The following is a 21,198-nucleotide window of genomic DNA, read 5'->3' on the forward strand; positions in this document are numbered from 1 at the left end:
CATCATGTGACCCTTAGTCCCTCTGTCAAGTTTGGTTGCGATTGGATATGTAACTACCGAATGTATCGCGGTCAAAAAAAAGTCAGACACCACCACAGACACCAAATTATGTTTTTTAATCAGATAACATGTATTTTTTTTTTTAGCTCATCCATTCCAGTGAGCTAATGTGATAGACCAGTGTCCGTAGGTCAGTGAGTGAGTCAGTGAATCTGTATAATCACTTCAGTCATTATCGATTGAACAAAACACACGATTTTGATGAAACTTGATCACAAGCTTCATATCTCATGCTTCATGAAGGTTTATTGACTGCATCAAAATCTGCACTCATTAACGGGGGTCTTCAGGGGGTGGGGTGGTTGACCCCCACCCATCCATCCATCGGGACCACACTGTGCAGAGCATCGGTGCTGCCGAAGCAGTCTCCTGGGCTACTGGGCACAATCTTGGAGAGGTCACCACTCTGATGCAGGATACTCAAATGGCTCAATCATCTCAGCAAGCTCGTACTCATTTTGCCGACCTCAGAAGGATGACAGGCTGAGTAAACCCCACGTGGTATTAATTCAATGACCAAGCAGGATTTGAACCGAGGATCCCAAGCCCACTACCCTAACCATTAAGCCAACACCAGGCATGAGAGCTACAACACTACGAAGAACATCTGTATTGGGATCCATCCAGAGTTTTGATGGCAGCGAACTCAGATTTTAGCAGTCATCTTGGGTTTTGGCCATGACTTTGAATATAAATATTCTTTTGTGGAAAAATGTATTCCCTGACATCTATTAACTATAAAATCGACAGGGAAAAATTTATTTAGGCCACATATGGTCTGGCAGGGCCAATTTATATTCTGGTGGCGGTCATCTTAGATTTTGGTATGTAGCCAAAAAGGTCAGTATTTTGGGACAGGTAGCCTCCACCCATTTTGTTCAGCACCCTTCAATTGTATCGAAACGAACTTCAAAGTTTTGTCACGGGACCTACCCATTGATCCTCCACTAATTGTCCCGGCAGGATGGAGAGCCGAACACTGAGACGCTGTCAGCATCCAAGGGCAGAGATCCGGCACAGAAGAGAAGACCTCAGAAGAGACACAAGCCAGTTCAAAAAGGAAAGATTTGTTGAAACATTTGAGCATTCCATCACGTGCAGGGAAAAAAACAAACAACAAAAGGCAAAGCGTATCATACATTACTGTATTTATTTCTGCATTAAAAAAAAAACGACATGGTGAAACTGGATCCGTCACTTTGACGAAACGTTTGGTTTCCAAACCGTTCTCGAAGCACCTTTTCAAGACTATCTTTTTTAAATGTGCAAAGAACGCAAAGCGATTTGGGAGAAACTGCTGTAACATTGTCCTATAATCTTACAAACAAAGTATAAATGAGAAGAGTTAATACTGATAGTCCATAACAGCTCATCATGCTGGAGGTGACAGTTTGTGTAACCACTGGTCCTCCAAACAGATAAAATGCTGTTTGTAGTGTCAATTAGTGAAACGTTCGGGAATTGATGAAACCTCCCATCCTCACCTTGCCATGATGCCACCTCATGTGTTATCTTTCTCTCTCTCCTACCTTCACTTCATCACGCTTCCACATTCTTCCCCTCCTCCATTCTTTCCCCCATTTAAAATTTCTCCATGTGCATGTAACAGATATATAACCCCTTACGTCAGTGTTAATAAATGGGAAAGCACTAAAGTATAATCAACGTTTAACGACAAACTAAATATCGTGGGGTCTTTTTTCTAATGAGCAGAGAAGGTTCATCAAATGGTCTATTGAAAATTCGTTTTACCAAGACCTTCACTACACCCCAAATGTGCCCTCTACTCCCCCAAAAGGCACTCTCCAGAGTAATGCCATGGGTCTCTCCCCCACCCAAATAAACAATATATATATATATATATATATATATATATTTATATATATATATATATATATATATATATATATATATATATATATATATATATACATACATACATATGTGTTTTAATCTTCATTTCACCTTTTATGGTTCAACCTGCAGTTCGTGCTTTGCCATAATAGAGAGCTTTACTGCATTTCTCTCCAATGGATGAAGGGAATGAGTTTTTTTTCAATCAAAACATTCTACAAGATATAACACTTGTTTATATGGCATTGAAATGTTCTTTCATTAAATTTGGATTGTTCAGCAAAAGCACCTTTTACCATAATGAAATGCATGATAATGGGTGTTCCTTATAACGGGACTGTACTGTACAAAACATTCCAAGGAAAATACATGACTGAAGACCAAATATTGTCACTTCATCAGGTTGTCAAACCTTGAAAAGCCGAGCATTGTTCTTTGCAATGTCCAGAAGCTGTTGTAACAATGGTTTCGCACAAGTCTCACTCTCAGAGTTCATCATGAATGAAGGTGAATTCTCTTGCTGATATGTATCCATCCTCATTTTCGTCTTCCTTCTTGAAGATATCTTTGACCAGCTGTTCGTGGAAGGTGTCATTGGAAGGCACGCCGGCTTTTTCAAACTCCTGTCGTAAGTACTCCTTCACCTGACAAACAAATGAAGTCCAAAAACAGAGGCCAAAAGAGACAACTACATAACCTGTTCTTCATAATAATTATACAGAATATTTAGGGCTGACAGGTTAGCGGAGAGGTATGCATACTCACATCTGAGTTGTCGAGCCTGGGTTTAAATTGTGACCCAACTATAAACTGTCAACCTGGTGTTTCACAGGCAGGGCGATTCATCAATGTGTACATCACCCATGGGGAGGGCATTAAGCAAGAGGACCCATCTGCCAGATCTGGCCGTTGGTGGATGTTAAAAATTCCACAGTGTCTTTTGCGATGGGTAGGTGAATTATCACTGGCACCCTAAACCCAAATTATAAATTCCTGCCACCTTCAGTCAAACATTGGGCCGATCGAGTCGGTTTGTGAAAGACGAGTCAAAGACATTCCCCAGCTGACCCCACAATAAGAGGGGAATAAATGTAGCCGTTGTAGTTGTATTAGCAGTAGTCGTAGCATTAGTGGTGATAGTCTATTACTGATCTAATCTATATTTAAGCAATCAGATGTCTATCACATTAAGGACATGGACATACACATATTTTATGCATGTATTGCAAGAGCGTCATGACAAAATAGATAAATCATGACGATCGCACCTCGCCGCAGGTCGACTTCGGACACGGGCCACTTTAAGCAACCCGTTCCATACTATCGGGATAACCGAGCGGTGTTATCGTCAACCTCGACGGTTCGATTAATTATTGGGCGTATTTAGCCCACGACCAACCCTTTACGTGAAGTAAGATGGAGATTCAATAAAAGAAAAGATGAAGCGAAACGGGAGAAACAGTTCAACATAAAGCACATTTATTCCGCGGCAAACGGAAAGCACATATACAATTATACACCAAAAGCAAATGTAAAAGTAGAAGAAGCACAACAATTCTGCACAAAAAGCAAATGTAACAATGCAGATCTACTACCGACTACCGAGCACACGGCAACACTTATACAGTTTTACTTCACAGACGGCGCCGGCAACACATATACTCAAAGCAAAAGAAAAAGGGACCACCTTCAACGATGAGGGGGGGCAGACGGGCCTGGAGCCGAGACCGCGCCGAGCCTACCCGTCTGGTGATGAGCCACAAAATGGCGGTGGCGCCCCGACTCCGCGGGCCTCGCTGGCACTGCCTGGAATGGGGTGGGAACGGGGCCCCCTTCTCACACTATCTCAGCGCGGGGGGAAACAGGAGGGGGTTGTTGATGCTCGGGGGAATGAGGATATTTCGCTGGCTTGGGTCCCGCGACGAGCGACTCCACCGCGACCTCGGTCACGTTACCGGCCTCCCCTCTCCGCAGCTCCCCGACTCTGACACGAGCGCCCTCTCGACTGCCTTCGCCGCCGCCACAACTCTCCAACTCTCCCACTCTCCACTCTTCTCAACTCCGTCCAACTGCTCAACTCTTTCCAACTGCCTCCAACTGCGTCCAACTGCGATTCAGAAACTCTTTTTCTCTCCCGATTCAGAAACTCCCTCAACAACTGCCTTTTCGGCGAGCGAACGCGGCCCTTTATAGCCCCCGGGGCTTCGCTCCTTCACCTTCGACCCTTCACCTCTGGCTGGCTCCCCATTGGACAGAGGAAAAGTGGGCGTGAATGATTCTTGATCCGATTTCTCGGAAAGGCTGGTGTTTTTGCACCCGCTGCTCGGTGCGCGCCCTGTACGAGTCCAGGATCGGTGCCCACAAGCGGCGCGGGAATGGTGGTGATGCGATGGTTGCGAGAGCGAGATGTGACGGCAAGGGTCGTGGCTGTTGTTGTGGAGCGGCATTGCGGTTGGTCGTTGTTGTGTGATGCTGTTGAGACGTGGTTGGTGGTGGTTGTGGTGGTAGTAATGGCGGCTGGTCCAAAATAAAGATAGTAAAAGAAAAACGGCTATCTAAAAGGGTCGCAGCCCGAATGAATGACATTTATTCCCTCTAAACAACGGGTTTGGACTAACTACACATATACTTACAGAGATATCTCACCTAAGGGACCTGAATGGTGGTTTGCGAATTTCGTCAACCACAACAATATGTATGTTTATATATATATATATATATATATATATATATATATATATATATATATATATATATATATATATATATATATATATATATATATATATATATATATATATATATATATATACTAGTGATACCCGTGCACATGCACGGGATAGCAGTACAACATAGCTGGTAGCAGACGACAGACCGTACACGGGAATGACAAAAATACGCATTGTGCAAAATGCAAGTGGTACGATGGAACGCCAAGACTTCCCAAACATTGTCGGCATGTCCGCTAAGTGCCACAGCAATTTCATAGGGATCGTGTGACGGCGAGCCAAGTTGTTAGTGTGCAAGCTTGGTATTATATATATATATATATATATATATATATATATATATATATATATATATATATATATATATATATATATATATATATATATATATATATATATATATATATATATATATATATATTGTTGCGGTTGAGGAAATTTGCAAACCACCATTCAGGTCCCGTAGGTGAGATATCTCTGTAAGTACATGTGTAGTTAGCCCCAAACCCGTTGTTTAGAGGGAATAAATGTGATCCATTCGGGCTGCGACCCTTTGGGATAGCCATTTTTCTGTTCTATCTTTATTTTGAACCAACCACGTCTCAACTGCCATCACACAACCACCAACCACAACGCCGCTTCACAACAACAACGCCAACAGCCACGACCTTCACCTTCACAACTCGCTCCCGCAAACATCGCATCACCGCCATTCCAAACGTCGCTATGGCCATAAACCACCACAATAAACCCTCCACCACCTTCACCTCTCCTTCTGCGGCCATTCCCGCACCACTTGTGAACGCCGAGCGTCAGGCTGTCCTGGCCTTGAACGGGACGCGCGCCAAACCGTGAGTGCAAAGTGCGGCCTTTCCGAGAAGAATTCGGATCAGGAATGATACACGCCCACTTCTGATCCGTCCAATCAGCAAGCGCGGGGCGGTTTGGCCCCGCCTCCAGGCGCGTCGGAGTAGAATCGGGATATGCGGATTCTCGGATCAGGGGAGACTCACGCCCCTTTTCCTCCGTCCAATGGGCGAGCGTGGCTCCACCTCCGAGCTCGTTCTGATCCAGAAATTTGCATATGGGTTCTCCTGCCGGCCTATAAAGCGCCGGGCGCGGGGCGAATCTGAGGCAGTGAGTTTCGGAAGAGTCAGTCTGGAGAGGTCGGAGAGCCGAGTGGAGCTCGCAGTCTGTCGGGGTTTGGAGTCTGTTGGGGAGCTGCAGAGAGGGGAAGCCTGGAGCTTGGAGCGCGGTCGAGTCGGGTTGGAGCGCGGAGTGAGTCGGGAGGCGAGGGCGTACGGGTGGTTTGCTGCAGTCGGCTGAGGAGAATTGGGGAGGAGACCGAATAGCTCGGGTCCGAGGCAAGGAAGACGGCGGTCGGCGACGAGCTCGCAGTGGAATCGCTCGTCGCGGGACCCAAGCAAGCCAGCTATCCTCTTTCCCCAGAGCATTAACAATTCCCCCCCTTTTTTCCCCCCGTGCTGAGATAGTGCTAAAAGGGGGGCCCCGTTCCCACCCCACTCCAAGCAGTGCCAACGAAACCCGCGAAGGAGCGCGGAGTCGGGGCGCCGCCACATTTGCAGCTCATCACAAAAACACGGGTAGGATCCACCCGGTCTCGCGGACCTGACCGCTCTTTCAGGTCCCGCGCAAATATTGGCCCACAGGCCCCGTCTGCCCCCCTTGTCTTTGATGGTGGCCCTTTTATTTTGCTTTTGAGTAAATGTGTTGTTGGCGCCATCTGTAAAGTAAAACTGTGTAAGTGTTGCCATGTGCTCGCGTAGTCGGTAGTAGATCTGCATTGTTGTGTTTCTTTTGTAGCATTTGCTGTAGGTGAACAATTGTTGTAATTGTATATGTGTGCTCTCCGTGTGCGCGGAATAAATGTGCATTATGTTGAACTGTTTTTCCCGTTTCGCTTCATCTTTTCTTTAATTGAATCTCCATCTTGCTTCAAGTAAAGGGTTGGTAGTGGGCTTAATCCACCTGATAATTAATCGGAACCGTCGAGGCTGACGATAACACCGCTCGGTTATCCCGATAGTACGGAACGGGTCGCTTAAGTGGCCCGTGTCCGGAGTCGACCTGCGGCGAGGTGCGATCACCCGATCTACCCTCCGCGTGGGTACTTAGGTAGGTCGAATTTGGCGAACAACCCCATCCCACGCGGGGGCCGATTGGCACAATCGTGGTGAGGCCGAAAGGCCCACCCGTGACTAGATCCCGGCGTTAGTCCGAGAGGGTCACGACAGAATTGTCCGTCCGGTGGGCGACGTGCCGCGATTCGAGTTACGTGGCCGTTCGCACGCCGGCGAGCGAATTCGCAACAATATATATATATATATATATATATATATATATATATATATATATATATATATATATATATATATATATATATATATATATATATATATATATATATATATATATATATATATATATATATATATATATATATATATATATACTAGTAGTAATGCCCGGCGTTGCCCGGGCGAGCAATAAAGCCTGGCGTTTCCCGGGCTTTGTTGCAAATTTCCTGAATAGCGGTTAGCTGTTAGGGTTAGTGTAGCTAACCCAAACCCTAACCCTAACAGCTTGGCGTAGTGGAGGTAAACAGCGCCCGGGGCAAAGTGGAAATTTGTGTCCCCCGTTGGCCTTAAACTTGAGTGGATTTGAATGGAAAATCCCATAAGGGATATCGATTTATCGATTTTTTTTTTTTCGAATATCGGAAGTGTTATGGAAAAAATTTATAGCCAATGACCTAAGTTGGACCAAAAGCCATAATCGTACTAAATTTCAATGGAATCCGTTGGAGTTTGTGAAAATGAATCAAAACAAATTTTGAGGGGCCTCTTAAGGAAGACAATATTATCATTAGTATATGTGCCAAATCATGTTTCATTTCATGCAGTAACAAAAATCTGATGGTGGGACAAAGAAAGGGGCATGCCGAAATATTAATATAGATATATGAAGACCACAAGGGGAAAACCAGAGATGTCACTTTTTATAAATTTCAGGGTTATTGCACCTACCAATAGTTGGCAACATAAGGTTTCCTCTCAAAATATTACTTTAACAAATAACCAGGGGTGTCACATAATTTATATGCGATAAAGTTTAGCCGCTCAATGAAAAAACAAGTGTTGTCAAAGCTGAACAAGTAGAAACCCAGAGTTGTCAGTACTTTACTCCTGGTTATCTCCCTTTCATTCATGTTAACTGTTCCACTATAATATTCAGAGTTGAGAAACTAAAAAATGAAAGGTTGTAAAACTTTCACAGCATAAACTCTGAGCATTACAATGCCCGATTTGGTGATATCATGGGCTCCGTAGTTGGTGCATATCGTGGTTCAAGCCTGGTCAAACCTTGATTGTGACTTTTATGGGACCGACGCCGTGGCTTAATGGTTAGCGCGTCTGAGTACCCATCCTCATTCGATGTACCCACCGCCCAATCAACCTGCTTAGGTATATGAGGGAGTCACATGAGGTGACTTCGGCTATTGCGGGGGTGGTTTATCCTTGGTTTTCCCCCGCTTTTCCACCATATTAAGTAGTCTTCTTCTTCTTTCGGCTGCTCCCGTTCGGGGTCGCCACAGCGGATCATCTGTATGATCTGCATAGTGATTTGGCACATGTTTTACGCCGGATGCCCTTCCTGACGCAACCCTGGTCGCCTCTTACGACACAGGGATAGGGTACACCTATTTTAACCGGGGTATACACCGGCCCAGTACACTGGTACTCATCATATTAAGTAGTACGGAGTAAGAAATGGAGAATCCGTCATCATATAAGCGAAATACCCTTGAGTATGGCGTTGAACACCAATCAAACAAAAAAAAACAATGACCGTTTAATGTTGAAAAAAATAATCTGTGATCACCAAAGTCATGTAATGTATGCTAATAACCAACAAGCATGAATTTACTACACATCCTGGGTTAAAATTGCATGGCAATTATTAAACAAGGGAATAACCAGTGATGTCAGTTTGCAACATTGATTCATTCTTTGCTCTTAAATTAAATTACACAGAAGCTTGGCAAATGCTGCATGCTTAATTTGATCGGCCAATGATCACTCTTCCTTTTACTGGAAAAGAAATCTATATGACAGTTATTAAACAGTCCACCAAAGTCTTGAAACTTTGTTTTTCAGTTTCTTCAAAATTGACTTATCCTGACATCTCTGGTTTTTCCCTTGTGATCCATATATATATGAAAAAATGTGAAAAATACAAATAAGAAAAACAAAGACCCACTTACATCTCTCACCTGTAAATGGAGAGAATAACCAAATAGTTTTCACCGAATCAATTAAACCCAGGTGGCGAGGATTATCTATCTATCTGTGTGTGTGTGTGTGTGACCCCTGTTTCTCGACAACCTCTGGTCCGATCTAATTGAAACTTGCCAGCTGTATTGCTGGGGACCTGAGTATGTGCCTTTTCAAGGTTTGATATTAATCGAACAAGTGCTTCCCAAGTTATGGCCATTTATTTACCATCCAATGACAAGACACGTTGCTGCGTAGGCGTGGCTGATGGGGAAGAGATTCGCAGCCGCGTTCCCCATTACGGGTTACAACGTACGGGCTTCCAGATAGTGATGACTTACTGTATTCTAATAATTTCTCGATTTCTTATGTGCATTTATAGATTAACACAATGCCCCAATCCAGTCGTCATTTACGAGAGCGAAGGAACGGCCTGTGTGTTTGTTTGAAAGTTTTTTTTTTTTGCACGTACATTTTTTTTTTCTTTCTTTTTTTTCTCTTCTCTTCTCTTTGTGTTTTTCCTTGCGATGACATTGCGAAAAGGCAAAATACGTTGGCGCTAATTGAATAATTGGCCATTAAAACTAAATTGCAAATAATCGTAACTGCGATATGCGAACTTCCGGACAGTGAGGACTTAACTTCTGGACTTCTGGATAGTGACGACTTACTGTTTTCTTTCTCGATTTTTAATCGATTTTTTTTTTGATTTTTCGACTTCCTGTATTCTTTCTTTCTCGATTTCTGTACTTTCTCGATTTTCTGAAACACAATGCCCCAATCCAGTCGTCGTTTACGAGAGCGAAGGAACGAAGCTGCGCGTCGTGCACGCGCAATGGAATCTGACTAAGCACAAGCTGCTCGTTTGACATGCGATGCTACGCGCGTGACAAGGCGTGGTGCAGATGAAACGGATGAAGAACGAACTGCTCGCCTGGTAGACAACACTGAACGCGTGACAAGGTGTTGTGCAGCTGAAACGGCCACGCACGTACGGGCACGCGAGAGTGAAAGAACGGCTGTGTGGTTGTTTCTGGCAAGAGCGGTTTGAATTTTTTTTTTTTTGCACGTACGGCCACGCATGTACGGCCACACACGTACGGGAAAGCGAGAGTGAAGGAACGGCCTGTGTGGTTGTTGTTTCTGGCATGCGGTTTGAAAGTTTTTATTTTATTTATTTTTTTTGCATGTACGGCCACGCACGTACGGGCACGTACTAGTGAATTTAAAATGGATTAAATTTTTAAAATATTTTGTCACCGATATTTTGTTTCATAAAATATCCTCTAATGACCAAGTGAAAACATGTTTTTAAAATTTTTACAAATCAATTAAAAATGAAACAAAGATCTAATTTACATTCAGCCCATTCATCAATCCATCGGGACGATACTCTGTACAGAGTGTTGGTGCTGCCGAAGCTGTCTCCTGGGCTATTGGGCACAATCCTGCACAGGTCGCCACTCTGACACAGGATACTTGAATGGCTCAATCATCCCAGCAAGCTGGTACTCATTTTGCCAACCTCGGGAGGATGACAGGCTGAGTCAACCCCACCTGCTGAGACAATACTTTGTTGCAATGAAAAATGAAAAGCGATTCCAGCCTTTGGCAGCGATTACAGCTTTGAGTCTTCTTGGGTATGTCTGTATCAGCTTTTTACATCTGGATTTAGGGATTTTCTCCCTTGCTCAAGCTCTGTCAACTTTGACGGGGAGTGTCGGTGAACAGCAATCTTTAAGTCGTTCCACAGACTCTCAATGGGATTCAAGTCTGGGCTTTGGCTGGGCCACTCAAGGACTTTCACATTCTTGTTCTGAAGCCTTTCCAGTTTTGCTTTGGCTGTATGCCTGGGGTCATTGTCCTGTTGGAATGTAAATCTTCACCACAGTCTCAGGTCTTTTGCACTCTGAAGCAGGTTCTCCTTAAGTATTTGCCTGTATTTGGCTCCATTCAATGTTCCCTCTATTCCTTATAAGTCTGCTAGCCCCTACTGCTGAAAAGCATCCCCAAAGTATTATGCTGCCACCACCATGCTTCACGGTAGGGATGGTGTTTGATGGGTGATGAGCTGTGCTCAGTTTCTGCCAGAAATAGCGCTTTGCATTCAGGCCAAAGGGTTTCGTTTTCTTCTCATCAGACCACAGAATATTTTGCCTCATGATCTCAGTCTTTCACATGCCTTTTTGTAAATTCCAGGTGTGCTGTCATGTGCCCTTTTCTCAGGAGTGTCTTCTGTCTGGCCACTCTCCCATTAAGCCTAGATTTGTGAAGTGCTGCAGAAACTGTTGTCCTTCCAACAGATTCTCCCATCTCAGCCAAGGAACTCTGTATTTCTGTCAGAGTGGCCATTGGGTTATTGATCACCTTCCTGACCAAGGTCCTTCTTTCCTGGTTACTCAGTTTGGTCAGACGGCCATCTCTCGGAAGAGTCTGGGTGGTTCCATAGTCTTTCCATTTCCTAATGATGGAGCTCACTGTGCTCATGGGAACGTTCAACACTCTAGAAATTGTTTTATACCCTTCCCCAGATCTATACCTCCTCAAAATTCTTTCTTGGAGTTCTACGGACAGTTCCTTGGACTTCATGGTGGAGTTTCTGCTCTGACATGCACCGTCAACTGTGGGACCTTATATAGAAAGGTGTGTTTTTTTCTTAATAATGTCCAATCAATTTACTTGGCCACAGGTGGACTCCAATCAAGTTGTGGAGACATCTCAAGGATGATCAAAGGAAATTGGGTTAACCTGAACTCAATTTGGAGTGACATAGCAAAGGGGTTGAATACTTATTGACGCAAGACATTTTAGCCATTCATTTTTAGTTAATTTGTAAAAATTTTAAAAACGTTTTGACTTTGTCATTGTGGGGTATTTTGTGTAGATCGGTGACAAAAAAATATATCAAACATAATCCATTTTAAATTCAGGTTGTAACAATAAAATGTGAAAAAGCCAAGGGGTGTGAATACTTCCTGAAGGAAATGTGTTGTTCGTCTTTCGGCTGCTCCCGTTAGGGGTCGCCACAGCGGATCATCCGTTATGATACGCATACTGATTTGGCATAGGTTTTACGCCGGATGCCCTTCCTGACGCAACCCTGGTCGCCTCTTACGACACAGGGATAAGGATTGGGTTTCGCCATGATTCCGGGCTGCCCTACACCCTCTCATTGCGTGGCCCAGTGCAGAGCTCCCATCCTCAAGCGATCCTCAAACCCTAGCCTCCGGGTAGCCGGATTACAGGTGCACGCCACTACACCCGGTTACTTTCTGAAGGAAATATATATATATATATATATATATATATATATATATATATATATATATATATATTTATTCAGTAAAGTAATGTATTATGCGGGTGGCTGGTGCGACAATGGAAGATGTGGAGGACAGAGCGAAATGGAGACTGATGATCCGCTGTGGTGACCCCAAACAGGAGCAGCCAAAAACTGAAGAAGAAGAAGAATGTCATGTATTTATGTCTCATGCTCTACCTGAAGGGAGGTTCAGTGCTGCTGAAGCTGTCTCAGGGAAAGACTTACACTGAGTGGTTTTGTTTTACTTTCCCAGCAGTACTCAAAGTCTGAATTTGTAATTTGTTCAACATGCTGCTGATTCTTCCCCGACTCGTCACAAAGACACAGTGGGATCTTTAACATCCACTATTTGATATGAGGAGACGGGACACCCAGCTTAACATCCATCGGAGAATCGGCACACTTTGTGACGCCATGCCCAGTAAATAATTTGATCGATTTCATTGACTTTAATTCGTAAGAACTGTCAATTCTGCTTTGCCAAAGCAGATGAGGGAAGAGAGAAAATAACATAACATGCTGTGTGCTGAAGAACCTCTATTTTGGACAGCTTCCAGTCATCATCCATGTCCATCAACTGGAAGGTCTCGTGTGAGCGGGGACCACTCCGAATGTCCACCATTTCTACATCGAAGATCAGTGTCGCTTCTGGAGGAATTTTTCCTGAAAAAGACAAAAACAAGTTTTGAGACTCTGTCACTTAATTGCTCAAGCATTTTTTTTTAGTGATATATTAATATAAGAGTTCAGAATTTATAAACATAAGTTTCTATTTGAAAATAAACTATGTAATGTACGTGTTGCAAGATGAGACACCCAAAAGTGCCCGTTTGTTATTCTTACTCTTACAGGTAATGAAAACATTTTTTAAATGCAAAAGGATTGAGGGATGTTCCTCCAAAAAGTTTTGCATTTAAAAAAATGTTTTTATTACTTGTCCATGTTACAATTGCCATAAGTGGAATTGCCTGTAAGAATTGCCTTCTCCCGAAATTACCATGTCACTAATGGAGTGTCAGTGAAAACCTAGCTGACTCACTAATGTACTTCAAGAAGGAGGCCAACCGACCTTGCCTGATGTGGACTGGTCTACATGTGGTATCAGTTCACACCTTGTTGTTGACTCTTAAATACCTCACAACTTGATATGGGAAGTAAATTGCTACCGATAAAACATTGTGCTGTCCAAGTGGTTTTGAAAAGTTTTAGATACCAACAAACATGTTTATTAGGATCTTGAAAGTTTGCAGGCAATCACCCATCAATGCTCAAGCTACCTAGAGCACTTACAAAAGCGATATTTACAGCGATTCAAAGCTATGATGAACAGGAATTCGATAATATGAGTGAGGAAAGTGAAAACAACTTTATCGTTAAAAAATCATTGCGGCCTGTTCCAAGTCAAGGCATGGTTGATCAGGTCAAAAAACATGGCGGCTTCAGGCCCCAGCGAGGTTACCCAGGAGACGCCTTAAGACCCCAAAGAGTAAGGTGGCCAACGATGCACGTGATGAAGGATATAATTTTATAATGCCATTAATAATTATCTTCAAAAGGGGTGTTTTAATTAATCCTAACCCAATTATCACTCGTGCACTTCCTTGGAGTTTTCTTCGTATGCATGAAAGTTTCAGGCTGCAAGGTTTCATGGTTTTGGAGTTATGGAGGACATACACACACACACACACACACACACACACACACACACACACACACACACACACACACACACACACACACACACACACACACACACACACACACACACACACACACACAGCCATTTATTAGTGTAAGACGACAACAATATTAAAAAAAATATATACCACCTCTGACTTAGCATAACATGAGGCAATGGCATGATGACAATAGAATTAGATTTAATTTTAAATCAATAAACCAATCAGATTACATCATCATCATCATCAACTACGACTCTAATTCTTTCCTCCCACCTTCTTAGCCACTGAACGTTTTTGGCTCAAGTCTTTCACGAACTTTCTGGCCAGACATGACATTTGACTGAAGGTGATTTGGACAAGGACTGTAATTTGTTTCCCATGCTGGCGATAACTTTCCTACTCTCCAGGAAAGACACAGTGGTCCACCAACGACCATTGGTAGAGGATAAATGGGGCTTCTGAGGCAGCCATTCAAATGAATGGGGGAAAAGGGAAAAAACTTTGACTCAAGCCCCAAAAGCCCCCAAAAAAATTTTGCCCCCTTCCATCCCATACAAACAAATGTAAAATAGGAGACCGATTTCCTCCCCCTCCCATACAAGCAAATGTAAAATTGAGACTGACTCAAACCCCAAAAGCCCAAAATAGGAGACTGATTTTTCTCCCCACCTATCCCCGTCCCTCCCATACAAGCAATTGTAAAATTGAGACTTGCTGATTAAAGCATTTCTTTCCTTTCATATTTTCATTCCACTCAAAGAGCGAACCAATGAATATTTGTCCATGTTCTCCTTTAGGGAATTCAGATTTAGGGAATTCAGTGATTCAGATACTATGGACTATTATCTAGAACAACACGAGCCATTTTTTTGAAATTTGCTCTCGTTCCGATTTTATAGCCCTTCAAACTTCGCTCTGATTCTTACATGTCCGGTGCTAATTTGAAGTAGTCATCCGGAGGCCGGCGCCAATCTCTGAAGATGCTCCGGGTCTTGCGCAAATTTTTGGCTGCCCCTGTCCGGCGTAATTATTCCATATTTTTGCCCCGTATGGGCTGTTCATAAAGTACATACAAAAAAAAAATGAGGGGGTGGGTGGTTTAAAGCCCGTGTACGGGCTGCGTACAGGGGTGGGTGGGTGGTACGATGGCTGCATACATACTTTATGAAAGTGGTGTCGGACTACATGAAAGCGTTTCAGAAGATGAAGGTGAGCCTGTCGTCATCACGAGGGGGAAAAATATCCCCGTTCACAGGAACATTTTCGACGTGACGTTGAATCCGTGGACGTCAATAATTGTTCCATATTACTGTATTACCATAGTTAATAATTACTGATGCATTTGAGATAAATCTACAGTTCGTTGTAATCTTCAAGTATTGTGGTATGATATGAGACGCATATGGGGGTGGGTGGGTGGTCACGAGCCTGCTCGTGGAACCCCAGGTATCACATAAATTAGCATTAAAGCGCGCCTGCTGTTGTCAGGATCACTTATTCAGAAAAGTGTCTCCATCATTTATTTGAAGTGACCGACTGTTCTGGCGATCTGCATTCTACGACCAGATCCACGAGCCATGGAATCGATAATTATAGATGCCCCTAATTTGATTTTGCTTCTGTCGACCTCTGGCAGAGATGACCGGCACTCCCCCTCGGGGGTATTTTTATATTTATTTATTCTCTCTCTTTCCTCCCTCTTCCTCTCCTCCCTCTCCCTTGCCTCCTTGTCTCTCTTTTCCCTTTCCTCCTCTCTCCTCCTTCTGTCTCTTCTCCTTCTCCTCCTCCTCCTCTCTTCTTCTCCTCCTTTGTCTCAGTTTCTTCAACTCCTTCCTCATCCTTTACTATCCTTGAATCACTTACACCCCATAGAATATTGTTACGGCTGTGAAAATTCGCAGAGCACCATATAGGTCCGAAGATCAGTTATGTCGATAAGTCTGTGTTCAGATAGATTTTCCCCACTGATGTTTAACGGGCACTTATTCGTGTAACAGGGCTGTCATCTTTGCGTTAGCCGTTTTTCTTTTACTATCGTTATTTTGGACCAACCACCATTACTACTACCACAAAGCACCACCAACCACGATCACCACAACCACCTTCTCATCAACCGCCAACATCCCTACAAACAACGAACAGCCGCCTTCAAAACAACCACCTTAACCACCACCGCCCAACCACACCACCCTCACAACCACCACAAACGCCAGCCACACCACCCTCACGACCACCAGAAATGCCAGCCACACCACCATCAAGACCACCACAAAACACCAGCCACGCAACCATTACGACAACCACCGTAACCGCCTTCACCACAACCACAACCGCATTTCCACCTCGGCACACGGTTGCGAGAAGCCTGGCATTCATCGGGGGAGAACGGACGACGGCCCCACCCCCCCCCCAAGACGGACCCTGCGAGAGGATTGGAAAACACCACCCACCAGCTATGAAAAAGGGAAAGAATGAGAAAGGCCCCGATTAGGCGAGGAAAACGTCCTTCTTCTGGAAGTTTCCCGCACGTGCTGGAAGAGGGGGGCGGAAGGGAGGGGCGAGGCGCCGTGGAGATAAAAGGGCGCACTGAACGCAAGAGTTTGTTGTTGTGTGTGTGGAGGAAAGGGAAGAGAGTTGTGTCAGAGTTGTGGGCAGTTGAGTGAAGCCATGCTGTGAGCTGGATCAGCCTGGAGTCTCTGCAGTCGGTGAGGAGCTGGAGAGATCGGAGCGCAGCGGAGCCAGGGCGCGCGGCCTGCCGGACCGTGCCGAACCGTGGGTCGCTGGAGAGGGGACGTCGAGGGTCGCCCTAGCAAGTCACCATGAGGGTGAAGGTAACCAGCCCGGCCTCTCGGAGCCTTTGCGGTCTACCCGGCTCCGGGCTCATAAAGAACCCAAGAGTTCCAGTCTACCCCTTGTCTGTCCTGGGGTTTTTCCTTGTTTCTTTGCATGAACGTTGTGGTGCCATGTCTTTAAGTAGAACTGTTAAGTGTGTACATAATAGATAGACTCTTTTGATAGATAGATAGATTTGATAATAGATAGATAGACGGTAGTAGCTCTTTTGCATTGCTCGTGGTTTGTCCCTTGCATGTTACATAATTGTATGCGTGCTCTCCTTTATTGCATACACAACTGCATGATTGCCATTGCTGCATTGATTGACGTGCATGCCTGCATATGTGTCTTGTGAAATGCGCTTGTTCAAATGTTCACCCGTTCGTTGCGTCCTTTCCCTAATTGAACTGCCATATTGCACTCGGAATATAGTTGGTTGTTAAATAACCGATAATAGAATCAGGTCCAACGGGGCCTCGCGATAACACCCCGCTCGGTTATCCCAAAACGGAGCGAGCTGCTTAAGCGGCTCGTTTCCAAGCGGGCCTCGTTGAGGTACAATCTCTTGGTAATCTACCCGCGCGATTAATTAGGTAAATCGAAGATCGGCGATCGGACCTTGTAACGTGCGGGTAAAATATGGACAAGGTTGTGGTGTGCTTAAAACACACCCGTGGCTGGTTTTCGGCGTTGATCCGGAAAGCCGCGACTAGATTGTCCGTTCAGTGGGCGAAGCGGTCGCTATTGGTTAAACGCGGTCGTTCGCACGCCGGCAGGCTCGAATCTACAACAATATCATATATACATACATATATATATATATATATATATATATATATATATATATATATATATATATATATATATATATATATATATATTCATCAGGATTTCTTGTAATTCCTGTATCCAAAATATATTTTTTTTTAGAACAGGAAACCAATAAAATTTATTCTGAATTTCTAAAAGAACCTTGCATTTTCTTAACTTAAAATTTTTTTCATTATTTAACATGTTAATAAACCAACAACTTTGGATTTAATTAAAATCAGTATAAAGCCAATCTTTTATTGAAAATACCTCATTCTTATGTTGTAGAACATATTTATTAAAATACCGAATACCCTTTTCTTGAAGGTATGCTTGGACACAGAAATGATAATTTTCTTGAAGCCTTCTTGCTGTCCTTTATGTATTAGAAATATACGACAGATTAATATAATGACAGGAAATACCGCCCCATCTTCCCATAGTTAAATCATTTTGTATTTTCATACTTATTATATATAATCCTGTTCTTTGTGTTTTCATGATATAAACTATGGCAAAACCATTATTGATTTTACCCTTATTAAATTATTTTATTTGTTGTTTGCTAATCATGCTTCCACAAAACTCATTCTCGGCACCAAGTGGATAATATTCTTCCTTATGAGACTGATTTAATTGTTCCAGGTCTTCTCGGTTAATTTTAAATGACCAATTATACCCTAAATCATTCATAACATACCCCCATTGTTCTATTCTCATACAAACGATACTCTTCTTTATAAAATTTTATTTTAATTGGAACTGTGAATTCTGTATGACCTGGAGATAAAATCAACACTTCTGTATCTTTGGAATACACAGCCGTTTTATTTAAGGATATATATTGTGATAAATCACTTAATCTCACGAAGTCATTCGCGTCAGTCGGGCTTGGATAATTTATTAATTTATAAGCATTTTTCATATTCATATTTTTTGTTATACTATATTTCTCTCGTTCAGCCTGTGCCTTTGTGTAATAATTTGATAAATCAATATTCAGTTCTTGGGATACACCAAAGATAGAACCATCTTTCCCAACATAAGTCATTTATATTAGATTAAAAATAATGGCATTAAAAAATTTATTTTTGTTGAGTTGAAATAACACATATTGACAATTGACCACAACACTTGAAATTTAATTCCTGGACTTGAAATGTTTGATAAACACCATTCTGTAAGAATTTTATGACTTCAACAGGTGGTGGAAGACCAAAACTATCAAAATAATATTTGTCTTCACTATTAAAAATGCAAACCCAATGAGAACCGTTCCCATTATTATCTTCGAAGTTCATAATAATATTATTTGTAAGGTTTGACACGTTTGTTAATTCATCTCTCATACAAATAACCACATTATGAATTTTTAGTTTTTTACAATATTTGATGTTGTATTCTTTCCAAATTCTTTCAACCACTCATCAATGCTCATTTATTTATTAGAAAGATAGAATCCATTACCCCTTTTAGTTAATTTTACACCTGCTTGTGTGATAGAAGAAAGCATATCTCCAACTAACAATCTCACTTTATCAGGCAAACTTTCAAGTTTTTCAGCAAAATCTACAATTACACCACTTCCACTAATTTGTTTCTCCAACTCTTTGTTATGTCTTTCCAATTATTTTTGAGCCCGGAGTTGAGCCTTCCTTTCGTTGGCAGTTTTCACCGCTGCTGAAATACCACCCGTCAATGCTCCAGCCGCACTTAACCAGCAAATAAAGGAATTAGAAATGGGAGAAATCCTCCACTCATCTCTCTTATTGAATATTTCTTTAACATTGGTTTTGTCAGGTCAGGTTCGATATGTCAGGTCAGGTTCGATATGTCAGGTCAGGTTCGATCTGTGACCAGCTACAGGTATCATGTAAACCTGTACTAACCTGTTCCATGGTCGGGTTGTCGGCGACTAAACCGTCTCCCCCACCAGGTTTTCTGGTGAGGAGGGTGTTTGGATATGGACACCCAGCAGGATTAAAAACAAAACCTGTGAAAGGGTGGAGGAGCTCCTTGTGAGCCAACGGCCATCCATATCTAGTGCCCAACTGTGTCTGCGGACGTCCTCCTGCAGTTGGGTTACTTCTTATTAGGAGGTTGGTGGCAGGATTTGCACTCCGGCCACCGTAAAACCCTTCATTCCGCAAAACGCAAAAAAATCTGAAAACCCACTCTGTGGGAGTACCTCCTGCGCAGCTTCCCTTCGCAGGGCAGCTCACCGGATGACGGGATTGGGGCAAAGCCTTCGGGACCCCCAATCTTTGATGATAGGAGGGAAACCATGGGGTAACATCCCTGGGTCAGATTGCGGGAGAGTGTGTCGGAGTGGTGCTGAGGTGTCGTCCACCAGACGGCGGTCTCCTTGGGTTAACCTGAGGCGGTCCCTTCGGGTGGGTGCCTGGAATGTCCTATCCCTCAGAGAGGATGATCACCTGTCTCTGTTATCATCTGAGCTCAAGCGTTTGGACATCAGGATTGCAGCTCTCTCTGAGGTTCGGAGACCGGATTGCGGCGAGATAATGGTGGGTGGTTACACCTACTATTGGTCTGGTCGCTCTGATGGTTACCATACCCAAGGAGTTGCTGTAGTTGTGTCCAATAAGCTGACCCCAATGATAATTGAGGTAACACCGGTCAACGAGCGTATTATGAGATTAAGGATTCTTCACTCCTTTGGTGTCATTTCCCTGGTCTCTGTTTATGCTCCGACTGAGGCGAGTGATCTCACCGTGAAGGATGCATTCTACGCCACACTCGAGTCTGTGGTTGATCAGTGCCCCAGACGAGATACACTTCTAGTCTTGGGGGATTTCAATGCATCGACTGGAACTGATAGGGATGGTTATGAGGTGTGTGTTGGTCCCCATGGGTCAGGAACTATGAACCAGAATAGCACGAAGTTCCTTGACTTTGCAAGAAGTCATGGAATTAGGGTGGCTGGTTCATGGTTTCAGCTACCCACAAGCTCATCGCTGGACTTGGTATTCCAACGCTGGCGGTGTAGCAAAGGAGATTGACCATGTCCTCAGTGACGGTCGTTGGAGGATGATCCAGAACTGCAGGGTCTACCGGAGTGCTCAGTTCCTCAATACTGACCACAGGCTTGTTGTAGCAACTCTAAAGCTGCACCTTAAATCCTGGAGAATGGTACCATCCCAGCCTAGGCTGGATGTTGCCAAGCTCAGGGATGAGAGAGTAGCTGAGGAGTTTGCGAACAGGCTGAGTGGACACTTGGGGGGTCTGGGTGCTTTGGGGGTCCTGAAGAGTTGTGGAGCGCCTTCAAGACCACCGTCCTTGATGTTGCCGGTGGATGTCTTGGAGCTCACCGCAGGGCAAAGAAGAATTTTGTCTCTCAAGGGACACTGGATACCATTGACCAGAGTCGCAGGGCCAGGCTGAATGGCAGAGCTGAGCTGTTCAGGGAGCTGAGGCGTAAAACTGTACGCGCACTGAGGATGGACAAGGAGGCCTATGTGCGAGGAATCTGCGAGGGGGTAGAGCATCACCTGTGGACAGGTGATTCTCGTCCCGCTTACAGGGGAATTCGCGCATTACGTTCATCCAAGCCCATCCCTCGGAGCACTGCAGTTCGAGCAGAGAGTGGTAGG

General features: G+C 43.7%; 1 protein-coding gene across 2 annotated transcripts in view; it reads right to left on the reverse strand.

Annotated features, from left to right (window-relative positions):
• Positions 1-2,099: 2,099 nt before the first annotated feature.
• FKBP14 (FKBP prolyl isomerase 14) overlaps positions 2,100-21,198 on the reverse strand; it is a 47,033-nt gene continuing 27,934 nt past the window's right edge. For both annotated transcript variants that reach the window (XM_085850821.1, XM_085850822.1), the window contains exons 3-4: positions 12,796-12,923; positions 2,100-2,558 (exon numbers count right to left, since the gene is read on the reverse strand). In XM_085850821.1, coding sequence (XP_085706947.1) covers positions 2,400-2,558; positions 12,796-12,923 — 287 coding nt within the window. In that variant the 3' untranslated portion in view covers positions 2,100-2,399. The remainder of the gene's footprint in view (positions 2,559-12,795; positions 12,924-21,198) is intronic.

The sequence above is a fragment of the Eptatretus burgeri genome, chromosome 13, assembly GCF_056783735.1.
Source record: "Eptatretus burgeri isolate ZD-2024b chromosome 13, Ebu_testis_v1, whole genome shotgun sequence".
In the NCBI taxonomy this organism is placed as follows: Eukaryota; Metazoa; Chordata; class Myxini; order Myxiniformes; family Myxinidae; genus Eptatretus; species Eptatretus burgeri.